Here is a 21,681-nt window from a genome sequence, read left to right as displayed (position 1 = left end):
TCCATTTTAGTATTTTTTTTTTTGTTCTAGTACTATTGGTTGAACTCTGTAATTAACACACAATTCTTCTTAGGTGTTTAAATTTTAACTGAAAAGTGATCCCTGTTAAATATAAGAGTGGGAATAAGAGAGAGAGGCGATGTACAATTTGGGACATGCTCAATCGGACTTGCCCCAAATGGTGGAGTTAGAAATGTGCCAGGGGATTCCAATTCAATCCCATCAAGGTGGCATGTACAGTACCATCTCACTAGTCCAAGTGATCAACTTCAGTTCACAGTTGATCACACTGATAGGTCTAAGAGTCAAAGGGATCATACAAACAAGACTAGTGTCTGCTAATACTAACTGATAGAATCAAAAAGGGAAAGAATGATCCAACATGGGAAGCGGGATATACAGCAGACTCATAGAATGGCAGATGTCCTAAATAGCACTCTAGCCTCAGAATCAGCCCTTAAGTCATTTGGATCTGGCTGAAGAGCCCATGAGAGTATTTTAGGCATGGAAAGCCAAGATACTCTGGGGAAAAAAAAAAAAAAAAAAAAAAGGACCTAAATGAAAGATCTCTGTGAGTGAGATCCCAGTGGAAAGAACGGGGACATCAAAGAAGGAGGTACCTTTCTCTGAAGGGAGGAGAGAACTTCCACTTTGACTATGACCCTGTCGGAATAAGATCGAAGTCGGCAAACCCAAAAGGCTTCCATAGCCTTGGCAACTCATGACTAGAGCCTAGGGAGATTACTGACGCCATAAACAAGAGTGTCAGTTTGTGAAGTCAACAACAGCAGTCACTGTGTACTTACTTCTCATGTGGGATCTGTCCTTAATATGTTGTCCAATGTGAAGTAATGCTATAACTAGTACTGAAACAGTATTTTTACACTTTGTGTTTCTGTGTGGGTGCAAACTGATGAAATCTTTACTTAATATATACTGAATCGATCTTCTGTATAAAAAGAGAATTGAAAATGAATCTTGATGTGAATGGAATGGAAGAGGGAGCGGGAGATGGGAGGGGTGCGAGTGGGAGGGAAATTATGGGGGGGGGAGGGAACCAATGTAATCCATAAACTGTACTTTGGAAATTTATATTTACTAAATAAAAAAAGAAAAAAAAGAATTTTGTACTAGCTTAATTACAAAGATTTTATATAAGACTAGAGTTGCTAGTGATTACTTTTGTTTGTCTCACAAAGAGTTTTCTTACTACTAAGTTCATTGTCTGTCCAGAATTACATAACAGGGTATTTAAGTGAAATGAAATAAGAAACACATGAAATGAAGACATAAATAAAAGTTGCCCAAATCCCTCTCTTCTACATTTTAATACTCCCAAATGACATTCCCATTCCTGCCTGAGCCTGAAAAAAAATCACATTTTCTACAATTAAAACAGGAATGTATAATCTGTGGAATTTCCCAAGATGAGCCCCTTCCCCTGCCACCCTCACTCCCAAAGGATCTACAAGCATTCCTGTCTTCTGGCTTTAACTCCCACTACTTCCTATGTTTATATTGCCTGTCTTTCAAAAACCCCATCCTATGTTCAAAAGCTTGAGACAATGAAAGGGATCAGTAATGAATTGATCTAGGTTTCCTATTCTTAGCCACATGATCTTAAATACAATGAACAGATATTTGGAGTTGAATACAAAGTGTTTATGAACTGAAACAGCTCTAACCCTTCTTCCTCAATGAAGTCTTTCCAAGTAACTCTAGCCCATGGTCATTTTTTCTTTACTCATTTGGCACTTAATTATATTTTTCTTTGTGATCTCTTTAGTACTATTATATTGTAACTGTAATTGCATTCTTGCTCTGTCATGTAACAACCATATGTGTTTATAAGCATTCAGATTTACCAACCAGATTTCAAACACACTAAAGCTGGGCCTGTGTATTATTATACTCCTATATGAGGGAAATTTATGGAAAGTGGAGTTAAAAGACGAGTTAATTTTGGAACAAAAATAATTTAAATCCATACTTTTTTTTTTTTTTTTTTGACAGGCAGAGTGGACAGTGAGAGAGAGAGACAGAGAGAAAGGTCTTCCTTCTATTGGTTCACCCCCAAAATGGCCACTACGGCCGGTGCGCCACGCTGATCCGAAGCCAGGAGCCAGGTGCTTCCTCCTGGTCTCCCATATGGGTGCAGGGCCCAAGCACTTGGGCCATCCTCCACTGCCCTCCCGGGCCACAGCACAGAGCTGGACTGGAAGAGGGGCAACCGGGACAGAATCCGGCGCCCCAACCGGGACTACAACCCAGGGTGCTGGCGCCGCAGGCAGAGGATTGACCTAGTGAGCCGCAGCGTCGGCTCATACATATTTTTTCATAAAATGCCTTTCCATTACCTTTCTGAAAGCCCCTTGTGTGTATCCAACAGAGATCAGTAGAATATTATGTATATTTCAGGTGTTTCATTAAATATTTTACAATGTAATATTTGATATTTCCTTTTAAAACAAGCTCAGTTGTCATTTATATTTTTTCCATGATAAAGTAAGTGAAACCCAAGCTGTGCATTTTCTTTCTGAGGCTCATTATAGTGATAGCCACAGCTATTTAAAACATTAACTCTCATATCAACAACTACGCTATGAACATTTGATACTGTCATACACCCATTCAATTCAAACTTCAAAGCAGGGCAAGGCATGCCTTCCGAATTAAAAACACTGATGTTACAGCACCATCTAGTGACCAACTATGAAAATACAGGTCCTTAATGTATTAAGAATTATGACAACTCTTTATCTGAAAACTGAAAAATTTTCAAAATATATTAATATGTAAAATACAAAAGCATTGCATAAATGAATTTAATTTTCATATGTATCAAAGGAATACAACATAACTCATTATACTAGAAACAAACCTTACTTGAAACAGAACTACAATTTAAATTCATTTAGTCGGCTGGTGCCGTGGCTCAACAGGCTAATCCTCCGCCTAGCGGCGCCGGCACACCGGGTTCTAGTCCCGGTCGGGGCGCCGGATTCTGTCCCGGTTGCCCCTCTTCCAGGCCAGCTCTCTGCTATGGCGTGGGAGTGCAGTGGAGGATGACCCAAGTGCTTGGGCCCTGCACCCCATGGGAGACCAGGAGAAGCACCTGGCTCCTGCCTTTGGATCAGCGCGGTGCGCCAGCCACGGCAGCCATTGGAGGGTGAACCAACGGCAAAGGAAGACCTTTCTCTCTGTCTCTCTCTCTCACTGTCCACTCTACCTGTCAAAAAAGAAAAAGAAGGGAAGTTTTAAATTCATTTAGTCATTCACAAAATAATCATTGACTGCCTACCACAAGGCTCAACATACTGAAGGAAAATAAAAGAAGCAGGAAATGGCAAGACCAGTGTAGAAAAATATAAAATATGAAAAGAAATGAGATGATCTATAATTGAACTTATCAAGTATTATAAGTCACATAAAAAGTTCATGTTGTGCCAGCGCCGCGGCTCACTAGGCTAATCCCCCGCCTTGCAGCGCCGGCACACAGGGTTCTAGTCCCGGTCGGGGCGCCGGATTCTGTCCCAGTTGCCCCTCTTCCAGGCCAGCTCTCTGCTATGGCCAGGGAGTGCATTGGAGGATGGCCCAAGTGCTTGGGCCCTGCACCCCATGGGAGACCAGGAGAAGTACCTGGCTCCTGCCATTGGATCAGCGTGGTGCGCCGGCCACAGTGCGCCAGCTGTGGCGGCCATTGGAGAGTGAACCAACGGCAAAAGGAAGACCTTTCTCTCTGTCTCTCTCTCTCACTGTCCACTCTGCCTGTCAAAAAAGAAAAAAAAAAGTTCATGTTGTTGGCAATATGAAGGTCATTGCTGAACTTAGCTTAAAGTGTTTTGAGTTCAGTAATATGGCTAAAAGGCAAAATGAATCAAAGAGTGGGAATTGACAGCTTCCTTGAGAAATGTGGCTGTGAAGGGGGGGAGTACAATTATTCAAATCAAGTATGGAGGGATTGATTTTCCCATCCAGACCACATAAGACAGACCCAAAACCAGATGGGAAGAAACTAGTAAAAGAAAAGATTGAATCTATTCAAGAACAGAATGGGATAATTAATAGCTTAAGTCCTCTGAAGTGGGAAAGCGTAAGATAAAAGCAGACGTATAGGTACGGCTATACATGGCAGGGATAATTTTTCTATTACAAAACTAGAAAGGAGGATTAAGATGATGAATACAAACAGAGGCAGATTTGTGTGACTCTCATTAGGAAAATAAAGAAGCTATATGTCTTGCTATTTAAAAATATGGTCTACATGGGGCTGGTGTTGTAGAACAGTGAATTAAACCATGGGCTGCAAAGCCAGCATCTCACATTAGAGTGACAATTTGAGACCTCGCTGCTCTGCTTCTGATCCACCTTTCTGCTAACGGGCCTAGGAAGGCCAGCAGAAGATGGCTCACAAGACACTCTGGCAAAAGATCTCTGCGAGTGAGATCCCAGTGGAAAGAACAGGTCATCAAAGAAGGAGGTACCTTTCTCTGAAGGGAGGAGAGAACCTCCACTTTGACTATGACCTTGTCTAAACAAGATAAGAGTCGGAGAACTCAGAGGGCTTCCATAGCCTTGGAAACTCATGACTGGAGCATAGGGAGATTACTGATGCCATAGACAGGAGTGTCAATTGGTAAAGTCAACAACAGGAGTCACTGTGCACTTACTCCTCATGTAGGATCTCTATCCTTAATGTGCTGTACATTGAGATTTAATGCTATAACGAGTACTCAAACAATATATTTCACTTTGTGTTTCTATGGGGGTGCAAACTGTTGAAATCCTTACTTAATGCATACTAAACTGATCCTCTGTAAAAAAAAAAAAAAAAAAAAAAAAAAAAAGAAATTATCAATTCCCAACTTGACTCTCACTGGGATTAAACATGACAATAGGTCTGCTCTGATTTCATCATCATTTAAAAAAATCATCTATTATTTTTCACTTTATGTTTCTGTGTGGGAGCAAACTGTTGAAATCCATACTTAATGTATACTAAGCTGATCTTCTGTATATTAAGATAATCGAAAATGAATCTTGATGTGAATGGAAGGGAGAGGGAGTGGGAAAGGGGAGGGTTGTGGGTGGGAGGGACGGTATGGGGGGGAAGCCATTTGTAATCCATAAGTCGTACTTTGGAAATTTATATGCATTAAATAAAAGTTTAAAAAAAAAAAAAAAAAAGAAGATGGCTCAAATGCTTGGACTCCTGCCACCCTGCAGGAGACCAGGATGGAGTTCCTGGCTTTTGTCTCATCCTGACCCAAACCTGGCTGTTGTAGCCAATTGGGAAGTAAACCCCTGGATGAAAAATCTGTCGCTTCCTCTCTGTTGCTCTACCTTTCAAATAAATAAATAAATCTAAAATAAGGAGGCTAACAGTGATATTAAAAATTAAAAAAAAGTCTAAACATTTCATCTAAACCACCAGTTTCCAAGCAATGTTGTTAGAAGACTTTGACAGTTCCTCAGGAGCTGGGGACAGAATGGGTAAGGTGAGGTTCAACTGGTATGGTTCCTAGTCCCTCTTCTTGTCTGAGTCATAAGTTCACCTTATCTGCATAGTATACTGGAATTGGACATGGATTTCATTTTATAAAGGGGGCTTAAGATGAAAAATTGTGTGACATAGAAATAAGAGATTTACCATTACATAAAACAAAACATTAATCTGGTAACTAACATTTTAAATTACATTTCGTTTTGTCTAAAACATTTTAGTGATTAATATCTTTGGGAGATGTCATATTAGCGGAAACCAGGAAGAAAAGATCATTATTTAGTCAAGTGATTTAAAATATCTTCTTCCAACACTGGACTACCTAAAGTCTCAAGAACATTCCCTTAGGAACAATGACTAAGAAGAAACTTTATATGTCATGTTGGAGAAGCTATTTTTATTAAAATAATGCTTTTAAATTATGGATAGACTTTTATGTTTCATGTAACTATTTAAAATATGAAACATCTTTTTAGAATATATTGGACAGTTAAAATCACTTACAAAAATGGCTAGAGAAAATACTGAAAATAACCAAAGGTCCATCAGTAGACACAGAATAGAGATGATGGTATATCCATACAATGAAAACTACCAATTAAATGCAATCAGCTATTGATACATTTAACAACATGCATAAACCTCAAAAAATTATACTGAGTAAAGGAACACATTTTTCAAAAGAGTACCACTGAATGATTCCACTGAAATAAAACTCTTAAGAGATAGAAGCTATTTTATATTGTCAGATGCATTTTAGTAGTTGTTTGCAGATTACAGGCAGGAGGAAACATCTGATGATGATGATGTTCACTATCTTGAATGCTGTGATGATCTCCCAAGCGTTATATATACATACTCCAAACTTCCTATTCCATACCTTAAATATATGTAGTTTGTTGTAAGACAAATTCCTCAATAAAATTGCTTCCATAAAAAAAGTGGTAATATACATGCTTATTTTAATTTTGAATGTAAAAGAATATACTAAAAAAAACTGCCTCATAAATTTTTTATGATTATTTCAGAAAATAAAACCACCACAGAATATCTTAAGACAGAAAATATACTGGGTTTAAGTTCATTACCTTACAATTTTTGATGCCTGAGAATATTCAACTCCTTTAATAGAAACTTTCTTGACATAATCTCCTAAACTATGTCCAGTAACAGATTTCTTTTCTTCTGGTAAGAAATCCCGGAATGATTTGGATGAAACTGTATGCAGAGAAGTAGTCCTGCAAAAGAAAGTGATATCATATTTAAAAAAAATCTAAGAGAACCACCTTCCAAGGGCATGACCTCAGTGAGCTAAAGACCTCCCATTTAGCCCAGTTGCCAATTTAGACAAATGATTCAGGCTTCCACCCTTAATCCAGCAACCATTAATTGATTAATTACCATTATTCAATTAATCATGAACAGAAGAATCTAGTAAAACAAACCAGCCCCATAAATTTTAACACTAGATGGTCAAAATCATAAACAATAATAACATCAACAATTTTCTGGTCTAATTTTGATTTTTCTCCATGTTTAATTACATAGAAAACAAAATGGCCATGTTCGGAAACAAACACAAATGTTAATCAATTAATCAAATAATATTGAAAAGAGTTAAATTTATATTTTGAAGCCATAAAGTCATATCAGATTAAGTTCATAAACTATTTTAGATCCCCTATAAAAAAGAAAGGCCTTCTAAAATCTTACATTTTATTTGAATAGCTAATTCATATCTGTTTCTGACCAAACCATCAACTATACGTACAAAACACTTTCACACACATTATCTAATTTATCTTCATAACTGTAATCCAGAAAGATAAATATTTCCATCACATCTAGTATGAAGAATAAAGCCAAAGTTCAGGCTCTTAATGACCATAGGATCATCAGAGATATGGCACAACTGGTATCTATACTAATTTTTATGACTTCAGATCTCATCATAAAAAAAAAAAAAAAGACTTCTTTTATTTACTTGAAAGACAGAGTGACAGAGAAGACACACAGAGAGAAATAAATCTTCCATCTTCTAGTTCACTCCCCAAATGGCCACAATGGCCAGGGCTAAGCCAGGCTGAAGCCAGGAGCCTGAAACTGCATTTGAGGTCTCCCACATGGATGGTAGGAGCCTAAGTATTTGGGCCATCATCCATTGCTTTCCCAGGAGCATTAGCAGGCATCTTGATCTGAAGCTGAGCAGCCAGGAATCAAATTGGCACTATAACAGAAATACTGGTGTTGTAGGTTGAGGCTTAACCTGCTGCACCAGCACCAGAACTCATCCTTTGCCATCCATCTACCATTACCTTCAATAAGAAGTCAAGGCAACAACATACTTCTTATAAAGAGCCAAATATAAAATAGATAAGAGGAAATGATGACTAACACTTTATTTCATTAGCATATGAACTAAGCATTTAGTCTTAAAAAATATAAAAGAGGTAAGAAGAAAATGATGACTAATACTTTATTTCATTAGTATATGAACTAAGTATCTATTCATAAAAACATTAGTTGAAAATCTTGACCACCTTTTCATTTACTCAGTAAATACTAAACAACATAAACTGCCTTACAGATTTTTCTAAACGAAAACAAAAATCACTAAAAAGATATAATAAGGAGTTAATTATGTGAACATATCATAAATTGAGTTATAATTTATTCAAGTAAATAATGGTTAACATTTATTTATTTGATTACACAGTATAGAAAGTGCTGTGCTAAAAATGTTCCATGTACTAACTTGGCTTAATCTTTACAGTCCTGGTGAGTAGTGGTATTAAACTCATTTTATGGGCAAGGATACTGAGACAGAGAAAGATTAAATAGTTGATTTAGATATTTAGATTCACACTGCTGTCAAGCAACAGAATCAAAATTTAGACTCAGGCAAAGCTCACTCCAGAACCCGGATTTAATCACTACATTACTTCATCCACATTCAAAAGTCATTTACCCTAGTCAATCTTATTTAATATGACTGAAATGGTCTTAATTTTTATTTATTGTCTTCATTTTATTTGAAAGGTAGAGACAGAGAAGGGGAGAGAGAGAGAGAGAATCAGAAAGAGATCTTCCACCTGCTGGTTCACTCCCCAAATGTCCACAACAACTGGGGCTGCAACAGGCCAAAGCCAAGAACCCAGAGAGCTCAATCTGAGTCTTCTACATGGGAGGCAGGGACTCAATACCTGAACCATTACCTACTACCTCCCAGGATGCACATTAGCAGGAAGCTGGATTAGAAGCAGCAGCAAGATTCAAACTCAACCACTTTGATATGGGAATGTAGGCATCCCATGTGCTATGTCAAACACTTGTCCCCAAGATTAGTCTTCTTTATAGATTTTTTTCAAAAACATGATTTACTAAGCTATTCATGCTAAAAACATTTCTTTAAAAGGAACAAATTTGATGAACTTTTGTCACAAAAAAATCCCCAAAACCAATACATACACAGAACATAAAAATCAAATATACATACAATAAACCCCTCCCCATTTCCTTCCCAACTCCCATCCTCAAAAGCACACTTAGCTGAAAGTTTCTACTAAAAAAACAAAGTAGTCAGGGTATAACTACAGACTACCTTTAATCAACTGAGAACACTCCAGGTAAATATTTTTGTCAGAAAACTCCCTGAACATTCCCCATAAAACTAATTTCTTTAAATACAGAAGCATCATAACCATTGTTAGTAAAAGCATAAGCTGTCAGATCAATTCTAGTGGTTAATTTAGGGATTTCCTGATTTAAAAAGATTTATAGTCCAAAATGGTATCTTTTAAAGTTACTGAGGACAAAATCTCCTCAATTCCCAACTTGACTCTCACTGGGATTAAACGTGACAATAGGTCTGATCTGATTTCATCATCATGTAAAAAATCATCTATTATTTTTCACTTTATGTTTCTGTGTGGGAGCAAACTGTTGAAATCTTTACTTAATGTATGCTAAACTGATCTTCTGTATATAAAGAGAATCGAAAATGAATCCTCATGTGAATGGAAGAGGAGAGGGAGTGGGAAAGGGGAGGGTTGCGGGTGGGAGGGACGTTATGGGGGGGAAGCCATTGTAATCCATAAGCCGTACTTTGGAAATTTATATTCATTAAATGAAAGTTAAAAAAAAAAAGAATAAACATAGGGTAAGTATACAAATCACGTCTTCATTCTTTGAACTAAAATAACAGAGAAAAGCCACTTATGAAGGGAATTTGCTTTGGCTCACAGTTTGGAGGTTCAGGCCAAAATTGAGTGGCCCCTCAGCCTGGCATCTGGTAGAGACTGGCAATGGTAAAGCATGTGCAGAGGATCACATGGTGAGCCAGGACACAGAGCAGGCATGGCTATACTCTGCTTATATAACCAACTCTCTCAAGAAAACCACCTTCCAAGGGCATGGCCTCAGTTACCTAAAAACCTCCTACTAGGCCTCCCTCCCAGTCACCACAAGTGAATCAAGCCTCTATCCTTCAGCCAGCCACTGTTAATATTAATCTCTTAATGATTAACATAAGACTTCAAGATTTCAACGTCTGCATGAGTGGGGAGTCAGATCTTGTCCAAATCAGAGCACTAAGATATTTACAAAATATCTTAAACTCATATATATTCGCTAACCCATAGCTATAAAATGTCTTATATAAAAGTCTTTAAATAGGTTCTATTATTCTTTCCTCTGATTATGCCATAATTTGATACTGTGTTTGAATGTCCACAATTTTACTTTCCCAACTGAGAAGTTCTGGCTATTTTCTATCTTAGCAACCATAGGACTTTACAAAGTATTCTGTAGACATTTGTGTCCACACAAAACTTAACCAGGATTTTGTTCCTCATCTAAAGCAGTTCTGAAACTTTTGCTTTCAAGAGTAAAATCAGTTTACAATATATGTTAGCTCTAGATGGAAACTGGAAGAATTTACATTCATATATGAAGCCAGGTCACAAAGAATGTGCATTCTTCCACTCAAGATGATTGGTAAGAAATATTGTATTGTTTCTCCAAGTAAAATATTTGATAACGCAAAGTAGCCAAATCCCATATATCCTTGGTGTTTCCACATTAGACCTAAAATTCTACTAGTTAGAACTTCAATGCAAATAAAACAGGTATCTTAAATACTTTTCCATTGCCATACCTAATAGCAAGCACAAGGAATATAATTATATACTGGGAATTGTATAAACAGGTGAATAAATGGTAACCAGATTAGGGAAAAATCCTACCACAACCATAAGCAGACTTAAGGACTAATTTGTAATTTGCAGACATTAAATTTATATATAAATTTATATATAAATTTGCAGATATTAAAATAAATATAGTATAACAACATCTTCTAAAAGAATAAAAGGGCATCAGATAATTCTTTAGGTGAAGAATATATATCTTCATGAAATATTTAAAAGTCTATAGGTAAATCACTATAGTCATGAATCATTCTATAAATAAAATCTGTAAATTGGACTAAAATGCTTTTCCTACTTCTATTTTTCTCAGGAAGCCACTACTATCAGGAAAAGTCCCTGGCAAAGTGTTCGACCTTAATGGGAGAGAGTCTTACTATATTCCACGAAGTTGCTTTAAGAAACCTGTCGGCTGCCTGGGCAACACAGCACAAACCACTGGCCAGGCTCGAGAGCACAGTTCTGTGGATTCCCTAGCTTCAGTGGTCATAGACAACTGACTGACCCTAGAACACCTACTTGATGAGGCTACATATGCACAATGACTAATGAAATCTGTCATCCGTACATTATTTATGGAGACAGATATCAAAAGGATTTAAAATTAAGTAATTGGTTTTATGATTTTGGTATGGGAAGCCTGTTAGCTTCTGCCATCTGGGGAGCAATAAAAAATGATCTCCCTTCTTTGACATGGTTCCTTCCCTTATTCCTTCTATGCCCATTTGTATTCTTCCAATAAAATCTGTCTCTTCCCGAATTCAATAGTTCCATACCAAAACAATTGTCATGTAGGGAATCCAACCATTGCCAACGGCTGGTGGCAGATCTCGAGCTCCTCAAACAACATCTCTAGATCAGCCAGCCAGGGATCTGCTCTCCCTGGGTAGGCCGATATGACAGCCCGACACAGCATAAAGAAGTGACAGATGCGGGGCTGGCACTGTGGTGCAGTAGGTTAATCCTCCACCTGCAGTGCCAGCATCCCATAGGGACGCAGGGGTCTAGTCCCGGCTGCTCCACTTCTGATCCAGCTCTCTCCTGTGGCTTGGGAAAGCAATACAAGATGTCCCAAGCACTTGGGCCCCTTTGCCCACGTGGGAGACCCAGAGGAAGCTCCTGATCAGCTCAGCTCCGGCTGTTGCAGCCAACTGGGGAGTGAACCAGCAGATGGAAGGCATTTCTCTCTCTCTCCTTCTCACTATTTGTTAACTCTACCTCTCAAATAAATAAATAAATATAAGTGACAGATGGACCTTCCTCCCTTGACCTCCCATTAAGATTAAAGTAAAAAAATCTCCAAAGGGGGAAATGATGTGGGCAGGTAAGTCAGCTAACGGGACTTGAGGCTTGACAGCTGCAATTAGCCACACAAAAATGCAGCCTGCATTGGCCGGCGCCGCGGCTCACTAGGCTAATCCTCCACCTTGCGGCGCCGGCACACTGGGTTCTAGTTCCAGTCGGGGCACCGGATTCTGTCCCGGTTGCCTTTCTTCAAGGCCAGCTCTCTGCTGTGGCCAGAGAGTGCAGTGGAGGATGGCCCAAGTGCTTGGGCCCTGCACCCCATGGGAGACCAGGAGTAGCACCTGGCTCCTGCCATCGGATCAGCGCGGTGCGCCGGCTGCAGTGGCTATTGGAGGGTGAACCAACGGCAAAGGAAGACCTTTCTCTCCGTCTCTCTCTCTCACTATCCACTCTGCCTGTCAAAAAAAAAAAAAATGCAGCCTGCAGTACTGACAGCAATGTAGCTGACCTGCCTTGTGAAAGCCCCAGCCAACCTGTGTGGCAACAAGGCCCATAGCATGACAACAGCTACTGCTGGCATACTGCATGACAGCTCCAGCATGGCTCATGCAGAAGCCCTTGCCAGTAGACCCAACAGCCATGGTTGGCCCCTGCCTGACAGCCCAGCCCAGCCTGAGTGACAGTTGGTCTGCACTATCTAAACATCCTTTCTGTCACCATCCAAATCTCCCTTTCTGCATACCTCCCAATACATGCAACAGCATCCCACCACCTTCCATGTAGCAGAACTCACAAGTTCTGTAATGTTGCAAACTTAGAACCCACAATACACTCCCATTATGCACCTGATACCATGGTACATCTGAGATTTCCAAGAAGGCATGGAAATGGGTGGTACTCAAATCCACGTCTAAACTCAACCCCTTTTATATATTCAATTAAGCTACACCCAGATACCACCCCCATGTATAGGGGACAGGGAAATCTAACCAGTACTTAACCACTAGAACAAATGCCCACCTGCTTATGGTATATATCTATTAAGAAAATAAGAAACTAAAATTATTTTAAATAACAGATAAACTAATTGAATATCAAGAAAACATTATTCCATATATGAAAAAAATAGACATTATGATTTTCAAATGTGGATGTGAAAACATCCAAAATTAAAACAAAAACAAAGGAAAAAATGAAGTCTTTGCTTCCCAAATTCCAATTTTTTTGTTTTGTTTTGTTTTGTTTTGACAGGCAGAGTGGACAGTGAGAGACAGAGAGACAGAAAGAAAGGTCTTCCTTTTTCCATTGGTTCAACCCCCAGTGGCCACTGCAGCCGGCGCACTGCGCTGATCCGAAGCCAGGAGCCGGGTGCTTCCTCCTGGTCTCCCATGTGGGTGCAGGGCCCAAGCACTTGGGCCATCCTCCACTGCACTCCCGGGCCACAGCAGAGAGCTGGACAGGAAGAGGAGCAACCGGGACAGAATCTGGCGCACCAACCAGGACTAGAACCCGGTGTGCCGGTGCCTCAGGCGGAGGATTAGCCTATTGAGCCATGGCGCCGGCCTCAAATTCCAATTTTTAACTTAAAAGCAAAAGAGGGAATACAATATTTGAAAAGATTTTAGAAACATGGTGGGATACAGAGTAAGGTTCAAAAGTGAAGAAATATCTTATAAGCTATCTTTAATAACAAAAAGAACATACCATGCATTCACTGGTTTGGGGGCTTTTGAAGGAGGAGTTAAAACTGTCTCCATGCTGTTCACTCCTGCATTGTTTTCTTTGGTAGTCAGTGCAATCATTTTTCGCTGCTTCTGAGAAAGCTTAACTCCATGAGAAATCACTTTGCTAGAAATTAAATCAATTAGCATTAATTTCTGCTTAATGAAGGCTATAAATAATAATGTTTATTTATTTGAGATAATTGAATTGAATTAAAATAGTCACAAGTTTCAACAGTGACAATATCAGTGTACACTATCAATGCTCAAGTAATAGCTAGGTATGAATTCTCTTACATATCCTACTTTCAAGAGGAACTTGCACAAGGCTTCCATCTTCAGCTATTCTCTTTTAGAGGTTAAGTACTACATTCCACAAGAGCTGGTCTATCACCTTGACTTAATCATTAGCAAATACTTCAGAAATAAAGGCTAAATTATCCAGAAAAAGACTCATAGTTAACTATAACATAAAGCACAGAAAAATAGTAGCAGAGATACAGGTAGGTCTGTACATTTCTTTGGAGCAAAAAATACAACACAATCTTCTTTTGAATGAGTTTATAACCTACCCCAAATTTGATTTTGGTGTAGCTCCACATTTTTGTCTACTTTCTTCTATTTCCATGATGGTTCTGAGATCCACGACAGGAGGGCTGACAGGACTAAAAGACATAAGAAAGTTACTTTATAAAGTATTCATTTACCTAGAAAGCTCAACTCCCAAACTACATTGAAACTAAATTTAAAGATTTATTTATTTATTTGAAAGGCAGAGTTACAAAGAGGCAAAGAGAGAGAGAAACAGAGAGGTCTTCCATCTGCTGGATCACTCCCCAAATGGCTGCAGTGGCCAGAGCTGAGCTGATCTGAACCAAGGAGCCAGGAGCTTCTTCTAGGTCTCCCTGGACCCAAGGGGTCCAGGAGCCCAAGGACTTGGGCCATCTTCTACTGCTTTCCCAGGCCATACCAGAGAGCGGGAAGTGGAGTAGCCAGGACTTGAACCAGGACTTTACCTACTACACCACAGTGCTAGCCCCCCAAAAAGTTCTTATTACTGCTAATATTAAAAAACAAACACTTAACAGAAAATCTGGTGGAGGCTCAATAATATTAGAGATTCTTATAAGGAGCTGTACCTTAATCACCCACCCAAAAATTGTATCATTTTTAGAAATAAATGATAATAAATCATTTTTAGATTATAAATTTATGATATAAATAAAGCCTATGACATGGTTAAAAATAAGTCTTATTATTACATCATAAAGAGTAAACTGATTCTTTTATTCTCTTATGAAAAAAGAAATTATACTTATTATTCCTGCTAGACAACACTTTAGAGAGAATGTAGAAGTACTTCTATATGTATTAATATTGTAAATGCTTAGGACACAGTGCTAATTGTCAGTAGGCATTCTGCTGCAGGAAAAGGAAACCTACACTGCTGACTTTATACCAAGTTCTTATTAAAACATATTTTAAAAGTATTCCCATGGAAAGCACTTGGAACAGCAGTTTTTTGTTGTTGTTGTTGTTGTATGTATGTATGTACAAATGCCTTGCTTTCTTTGTTTTTTTGTTTCTTTTTCAAATTTTTTTTTTTTTTTTTTTTTTTTTTTTTTTACAGGCAGACAGGCAGAGTGGACAGTGAGAGAGAGAGACAGAGAGAAAGGTCTTCCTTTGCCGTTGGTTCACCCTCCAATGGCCGCCGCGGCCGGCGCACTGCGGCCGGCGCACCGCGCTGATCTGATGGCAGGAGCCAGGAGCCAGGTGCTTTTCCTGGTCTCCCATTGGGTGCAGAGCCCAAGCACCTGGGCCATCCTCCACTGCACTCCCTGGCCACAGCAGAGAGCTGGCCTGGAAGAGGGGCAACCGGGACAGAATCCGGCGCCCCAACCGGGACTAGAACCCGGTGTGCCGGCACCGCTAGGCGGAGGATTAGCCTAGTGAGCAGCGGCGCCGGCCTCTTTTTCAAATTTTTTAAAATTTTATTTAAGGTACACAAACTTCAGGCATTTCACATATATAAATTTAGGAACATAGTGATTCTTCCCACCCTAACTTCCTTCCCACCCGCACTCCCCCTCTTCTTCCTCTTGACTCTCCTATTCCCATTCTTATTTTACACAAAGATCTATTTTCAGTTAATTTTATACTCATAATATTAGCCCACACTGTGGCATGTTAAAGCAAGGCCAACAACTGTGATGCTGGCATTCCATGTGGGTGCCGGTTCGTGTCCTGCCTACTCCACTTCCAATCCAGCTCCCTGCTGGTGGCCTCGGAAAAGCAGCAGAAGATGATCCAAATACTTGAGACCTTGCCACCCATGTGGGAGACCTTGATGAAGCTCTTGGCTTTGGCCAACGCTGGACATTGTAGCCATTTGGGGAGTGAACCAGCAGATGGAGTATCTCTCTCTCTCTCTCTCTCTCTCTCCATAACTCTTTCAATAAATATTTTTAAAAATATATTTATTTATTTACTTGAAAGGCAGAGTCAGTGAGGGGCAGAGGCAGAGACAGAGAGAGAAGCCTTCCATCTGCTGGTTTATTCCACAAATGTCAGCAATGGCAGGAGATGAGATGAGCCGATATGATGCCGGGAGTCAGGAGTTTCTTCTGGGTTTCCCACACAGATGCAGGGGCCCAAGGTCTTGGGCCATCTTCCACTGCTTTCCCAGGCCATAGCAGAGAGCTGAATTGGAGGTGGAATAGCTGGGACCTGAACCAGCACCCATATGGGATGTCAGCACTGCAGGCAGTGGCTTTACCCACTACACCATGGTGCCAACCCCAATAAATAAATCTTAAAAAAAAAAAAAAAAAAAAAAAAGATGTCATTTGGGATGCCTGCATCCCATATCCAGGTCCCTGAGTTTATCTGTGATCTACTTCTAATCCAGTTTTCTACTAATGGATGCCCAGGCTGAAGTACTCAGGTCCCTATCACACATGCTGGAGACCTGGACTAGGTTCTAGGCTCCTGGTTTTGGCCTCGCCCAACCTACAGGCATTTGAGGAGTGAACCAGCAGATGGAAAATCCCTCTGTGTTTATGTGTATATGTGTGCATGTGTGCCTTTCAATTAATTAAATACAGAAAAAAATTTTTAAAAAATATCTCCAATATTAGTAATTCAAAGGTGCCAGATTTGCCCACAAATTATGTTCCAATTTGTTCACTCAGGCAAAAATTTGAGATTTATTTATGAATACCTATCCAATGAAGCAATACAAACTGGAGTATAATATCATAAGCTTTGTTTCAACTGAGTAAAATACAGTATATTTCATGAGGATCATACAAAGTGCTCTGATAACAGTATCAGAAGTCCAATAACAGTCTTCATCCTGTTACAAGCCACAGCTGGCACACAAAGATGAAGCACAAGCTCATGAGGCACTACGAAAGAACACACACCGCATCCTAACTACTTGTCTTCCTTCATCTGGATTTTCCAAATGAGAGAAAAAATGTGTAAAATACAGGCAAGTGAAAAAGGGCAGTACAACATTAACTAAATAGCCTATGAAAATTAACAGAATAACAATACCATCTGTGAGATTTTAAAAATCCCTGAAAGTACTACAAAAGATACATTAATTCTACAAATGAGAAAATGCTCTTCTTGAGTAGAGGTTTCAAATATATTACCTAAAAAATGACTAATGTAAACATACATATGTATATATCATTTGTTTATATTCCCACATATTTTTATACATATATTAGTTATATATATAAATACAGCATTTGCTACTATTCACTGATGATAATACAAAGGCAACTAAATTTTTTCCAGAGGGAAAAAAGCCTACTATAGGTGGTAAGCAATTCATATGCATCTAGGGAATTTTTTTGTGTATCAGAAATCTATGAGTACATTAATATTTTTCCGATGTTCATCATTGTTTCATTTAACTAAAAATAAATATTTTTCAGACTAACAGACACAGAACAAAATGAAAACCATACCTGAAAGAGCCAGTAACCCAACTGGAAGAGCTTGCATTATCAATTCTGTAACTGGGAATGGGCTGTGGGGCAGATATTTTAAGTCCTGGTGATTTTTCCCCTGGTTTAAAATTTTCCCTAAAATGAGTAGCAGGTGTACCATTAACATATGGTTTAACTTTCCCCTGGAGGAAGGAAAAAAAAAAATTGAAAGAAGTTAATAACAGCAGGCACCTAGTTTACTAGCTAACATATAGTTGGTACATAAAAATTACTAGTTGTATTATAGTAAGGAATAAAATCTTCTCACTTTAAATCATCTAGTATTCTCAATTCATGTTCTTCTATAGCTTAATGCCTTAATTCTCAAACCACACCATTTACTGTAACCTGATCATTGTGAGCTTTGAGAATAATTTTTAGGGAAACAAGTTTACATGTTAGGTTGCTGTTTACACAAATAATAAATAGAAATGTTAATAAATACAAGTTGTCCAAATAAGATATTAAGCAGTAATTTAAAACTGGTTTCCAATACTTCAGTATAAAACAAAATGAAAGTCTGGTATAAAAGTCATTTACATCACTCTGAATACAATTAAAGTATTCTTTTTTTTTTTTTTTTAATTTGACAGATAGAGTTAGACAGTGAGAGAGACAGAGAAAAAGGTCTTCCTTCCATTGGTTCACCCCCAAAATGGTCGCCACAGCCGGAGCTATGCCTATCCGAAGCCAGGAGCCAGGTGCTTCTTCCTGGTCTCCCATGCGGATGCAGAGGCCCAAGCACTTAGGCCATCCTCCACTGCTTTCCCAGGCCACAGCAGAGAGCTGGACTGGAAGAGAAGCCACTGGGACTAGAACCCGGTGCCCATATGGGATGCCGGCGCCACAGGAGGAGGATTAACCAAGTAAGCCATGGCGCTGGCCCCCAAAATTAAAGTATTCTGAACAAAATTAAATAATATTGACACTTCAAAAGGAACCTTAAAACTACTGCTTTTCTAACAGGTCAAGGAAACTATTAAAATGGTATTTCCAACTTCATAACAGATTACTTTATTTATGGAAAGCATTCACAATAAGCCTTCAATCTTCCTTTAAATCTCAATTGTCTTTTAGATCAACCTTATTTGAGTAATTATTCCTAAAATTCTACTCTACATTAAACAAAATTTAAACAAAATATCCTGAGACTTAAAAGGTAAATCCCCATTGTTTCTAATGGTTCCAATATGTTCTGTACATGTGCAAACAAGAGAAAAATATTTTTCTCTAATAAGTTGGATTTTTTTAGCCTTACAGATGAACAACTATGGAACAAAAAGTTAAGAAAAGTCAAAAAAACACCTTCCTCAGAGCTGACCACATTAGGAATCCTGCAGGTTAATGTCAATTGTGCCTAACTAGAAGAACTCAATCATTCTAGCTTGTTTTACTCCAGTTAAAAAACACCATGGAGAAAGACAGTACATAGAATTTTGTTTTCAAAATCATTTTTCTTTACTAACTTTTATCTAGTGTTTGCTGACATTTCAGAAACCATATATCAATAATTTATCTATAAATATATTTTAATATGTTTACGCAGTGTTACTATATTTTACATCGATATTATACTTAGAGAAAGAAGATTAGAAATATAAAAGCTAAAAACTACTATTAAAATTTCCAAAACCAGGGGCCAGCGCTGTGGCACAGCGGGTTAAAGCCCTGGCCTGAAGTGCCAGCATCCCATCTGAGCACCGGTTCAAGTCCCGGCTGCTCCACTTCCCATCCGGCTCTCTGCTGTGGCCTGGAAAAGCAGTGGAAGATGGCCCAAGTCCTTGAGTCCCTGCACCCACATGGGAGACCCAGAAGAAGCTCCTGGCTCATGGATTCGGATCGGTGCAGCTCCGGGCATTGCGGCCAATTGGGGAGTGAATCAGTGGATGGGAGACCTCTCCCTCTCTCCGCCTCTCCTCTCTCTGTGTAACTTTGACTTTCAAATAAATAAATAAAAAATCTTTAAAAAAAATTTCAAAACCAGAAAGGTTATGTGAATTTTAGAAAACTAACACAACAAATATTACATAATTAGTTATATTTCCTCCTAAACCAACCAGGAGAGTGTTTTAAAGTTAGACCAAAGTTAATAAAAAACAAGATGAACTGTCAGCATGTCTGGAAACTGCTTTTAAGAAACAAACCTCAATTTTATCCAAATGAAATCCGGTTGTAAAATCAGGGGACTGTAAATCTCTAGGACTACCCAGTCCTACATAGCTTCCTTCAGAGTCTGACGTCAATAGTTCTGGAAGGGAGTCCACAGAACTGGTCTTACCAGCCTTTAACAATCCTAAAACATGGAATTAAAAAACAAAAAAATTAAATAGATATATATGAAATATATATGCATTATATTCAATTAAACAGAAAGCTAAAGCTTCCATTTATCCAGATTTAGTAATACTTTAATTATTTTTATTGCATCAAAATCTTAATAATGTAAGCTAGCTGAAAAAATCAGTTTAAGTGAAAAAATAAAATGAAGGAGATTATAAAACAATAGCTTTATTCATTATAATTACATGCTAATTATTCCATAAACCTGAGGAAGATAGTTCTTTGAGAATACTTTTTTTCTCATAAAAGATAATGACAAAGAAATTAATAAACTTCAGACACAGCTCTCTTTTCTCTTTCTCCTTTCATAGGGTGGCTGGCCATATTCTGTGTGGGAGGAAGCATACTGCCGATTTTTCACTTAGCCTGCAGACTAGCACAGTAGCAGAGGTTTCTACAGAAGCCAATTTTGGCTTCTTTCAGGTTTTATTTTTTTCTATAAAATAACCTCTGCAAATTGAGAGCTATTTTAAATTAGCTTATCACATGAAACAACAGAGTTGTTATGAAATTGATAAATGCATGCCTCCGTGTCCCAAGTGGATCAATTTTTTTTAAAGATTTATTTGTTTATTTATTTGAAAGTCGAAGTTACACAGAGAGGAGAGGCAGAGAGAGAGAGAGATCTTCCATCTGATGGTTCACTCCCCAATTGGCCGCAAACGGCCGGAGCTGCGCTGATTCAAATCCAGGAGCTAGGAGCTTCTTCAGGGTCTCCCATGTGGGTGCAGGGGCCCAAGGACTTGGGCCATCTTCTGCTGCTTTTCCAGGCCATAGCTGAGAGCTGGATCAGAAGAGGAGCAGCCGGGACTAGAACCAGCGCCCATATGGGATGCCGGCACTGCAGGCCAGGGTGTTAGCCTGCTGCGCCACAGCACTGGCCCCAAGTGGATCAATTGTTTAAAAATTGTGTGTGTGTATGCAAATGTGTGCAGAATGTTTAGGGTCAGGGAGACAGCAAGAAACACACTGTCAACAAGAAAAAGCAATGTAGTTAAGAGATTAACAATCAATGTAAATAAAGAGCATATAAGGGGCCAGACTGTGGCACAGCAGGTTAAATCCCCGGCCTGCAGTGTTGGCATACCATATAGGTTTCAGTTTGAGTCCTGGCTGCTGCACTTCCAATCCAGTTCTCTGCTGTACCCTAAGAAAGCAGAAGATGGCCCAAGTCCTTGGGCCCCTAGACCTATGTGGGAGACCTGGAAGAAGCTCCTAGCTCTTAGCTTTGGTCATTTGAGGAGTGAACCAGTGGATGGAAGACCTTTCTCTCTCTCTCTCTGTAACTCTTTCTTTCAAATAAATCTTAAAAAAAAAAAAAAAAAAGATTAGCTATGTGCTAGCTCAGAGTATTATTTCAAAAAATAAATAAATAAAAAAGACTCACATATGGTCTAGATATAAAATATGTTATATTCTACTATTAGATTATAACCTTCTTACAGACACAAATAGTACCTTGCTTAGAGCACTGACATATTTGAATTGAATCTACATAATGGGATTTTTCTCATGACTTGACCACCTCCAATCTTCTATGCTCTATCCCACTGTACAGAGTGGTCTCTATAAAACATAAATCTAATCCAGTTGTACCTTGTTTCAAAATCTCATCAAGAGCCACCCATAGCCTGTCAAATAAAATCCAAATTCTTTATTTGGAAAAT

At 38.8% G+C, this 21,681-nt stretch overlaps 1 protein-coding gene across 2 annotated transcripts in view; it reads right to left on the bottom strand.

Moving 5' to 3' along the window:
- IBTK (inhibitor of Bruton tyrosine kinase) overlaps positions 1-21,681 on the bottom strand; it is a 94,149-nt gene that overhangs the window by 15,807 nt on the left and 56,661 nt on the right. For both annotated transcript variants that reach the window (XM_002714548.6, XM_008263147.5), the window contains exons 22-26: positions 19,819-19,967; positions 17,654-17,817; positions 14,246-14,338; positions 13,657-13,800; positions 6,592-6,741 (exon numbers count right to left, since the gene is read on the bottom strand). In XM_002714548.6, coding sequence (XP_002714594.1) covers positions 6,592-6,741; positions 13,657-13,800; positions 14,246-14,338; positions 17,654-17,817; positions 19,819-19,967 — 700 coding nt within the window. The remainder of the gene's footprint in view (positions 1-6,591; positions 6,742-13,656; positions 13,801-14,245; positions 14,339-17,653; positions 17,818-19,818; positions 19,968-21,681) is intronic.

This window comes from Oryctolagus cuniculus, chromosome 5, assembly GCF_051225735.1.
Source record: "Oryctolagus cuniculus isolate XC-2025 breed Fujian yellow rabbit chromosome 5, ASM5122573v1, whole genome shotgun sequence".
Classification (NCBI taxonomy): domain Eukaryota; kingdom Metazoa; phylum Chordata; class Mammalia; order Lagomorpha; family Leporidae; genus Oryctolagus; species Oryctolagus cuniculus.
The sequence above is the reverse complement of the archived record's forward strand: the minus strand, read 5'-3'. Positions and strand labels throughout refer to the sequence as shown.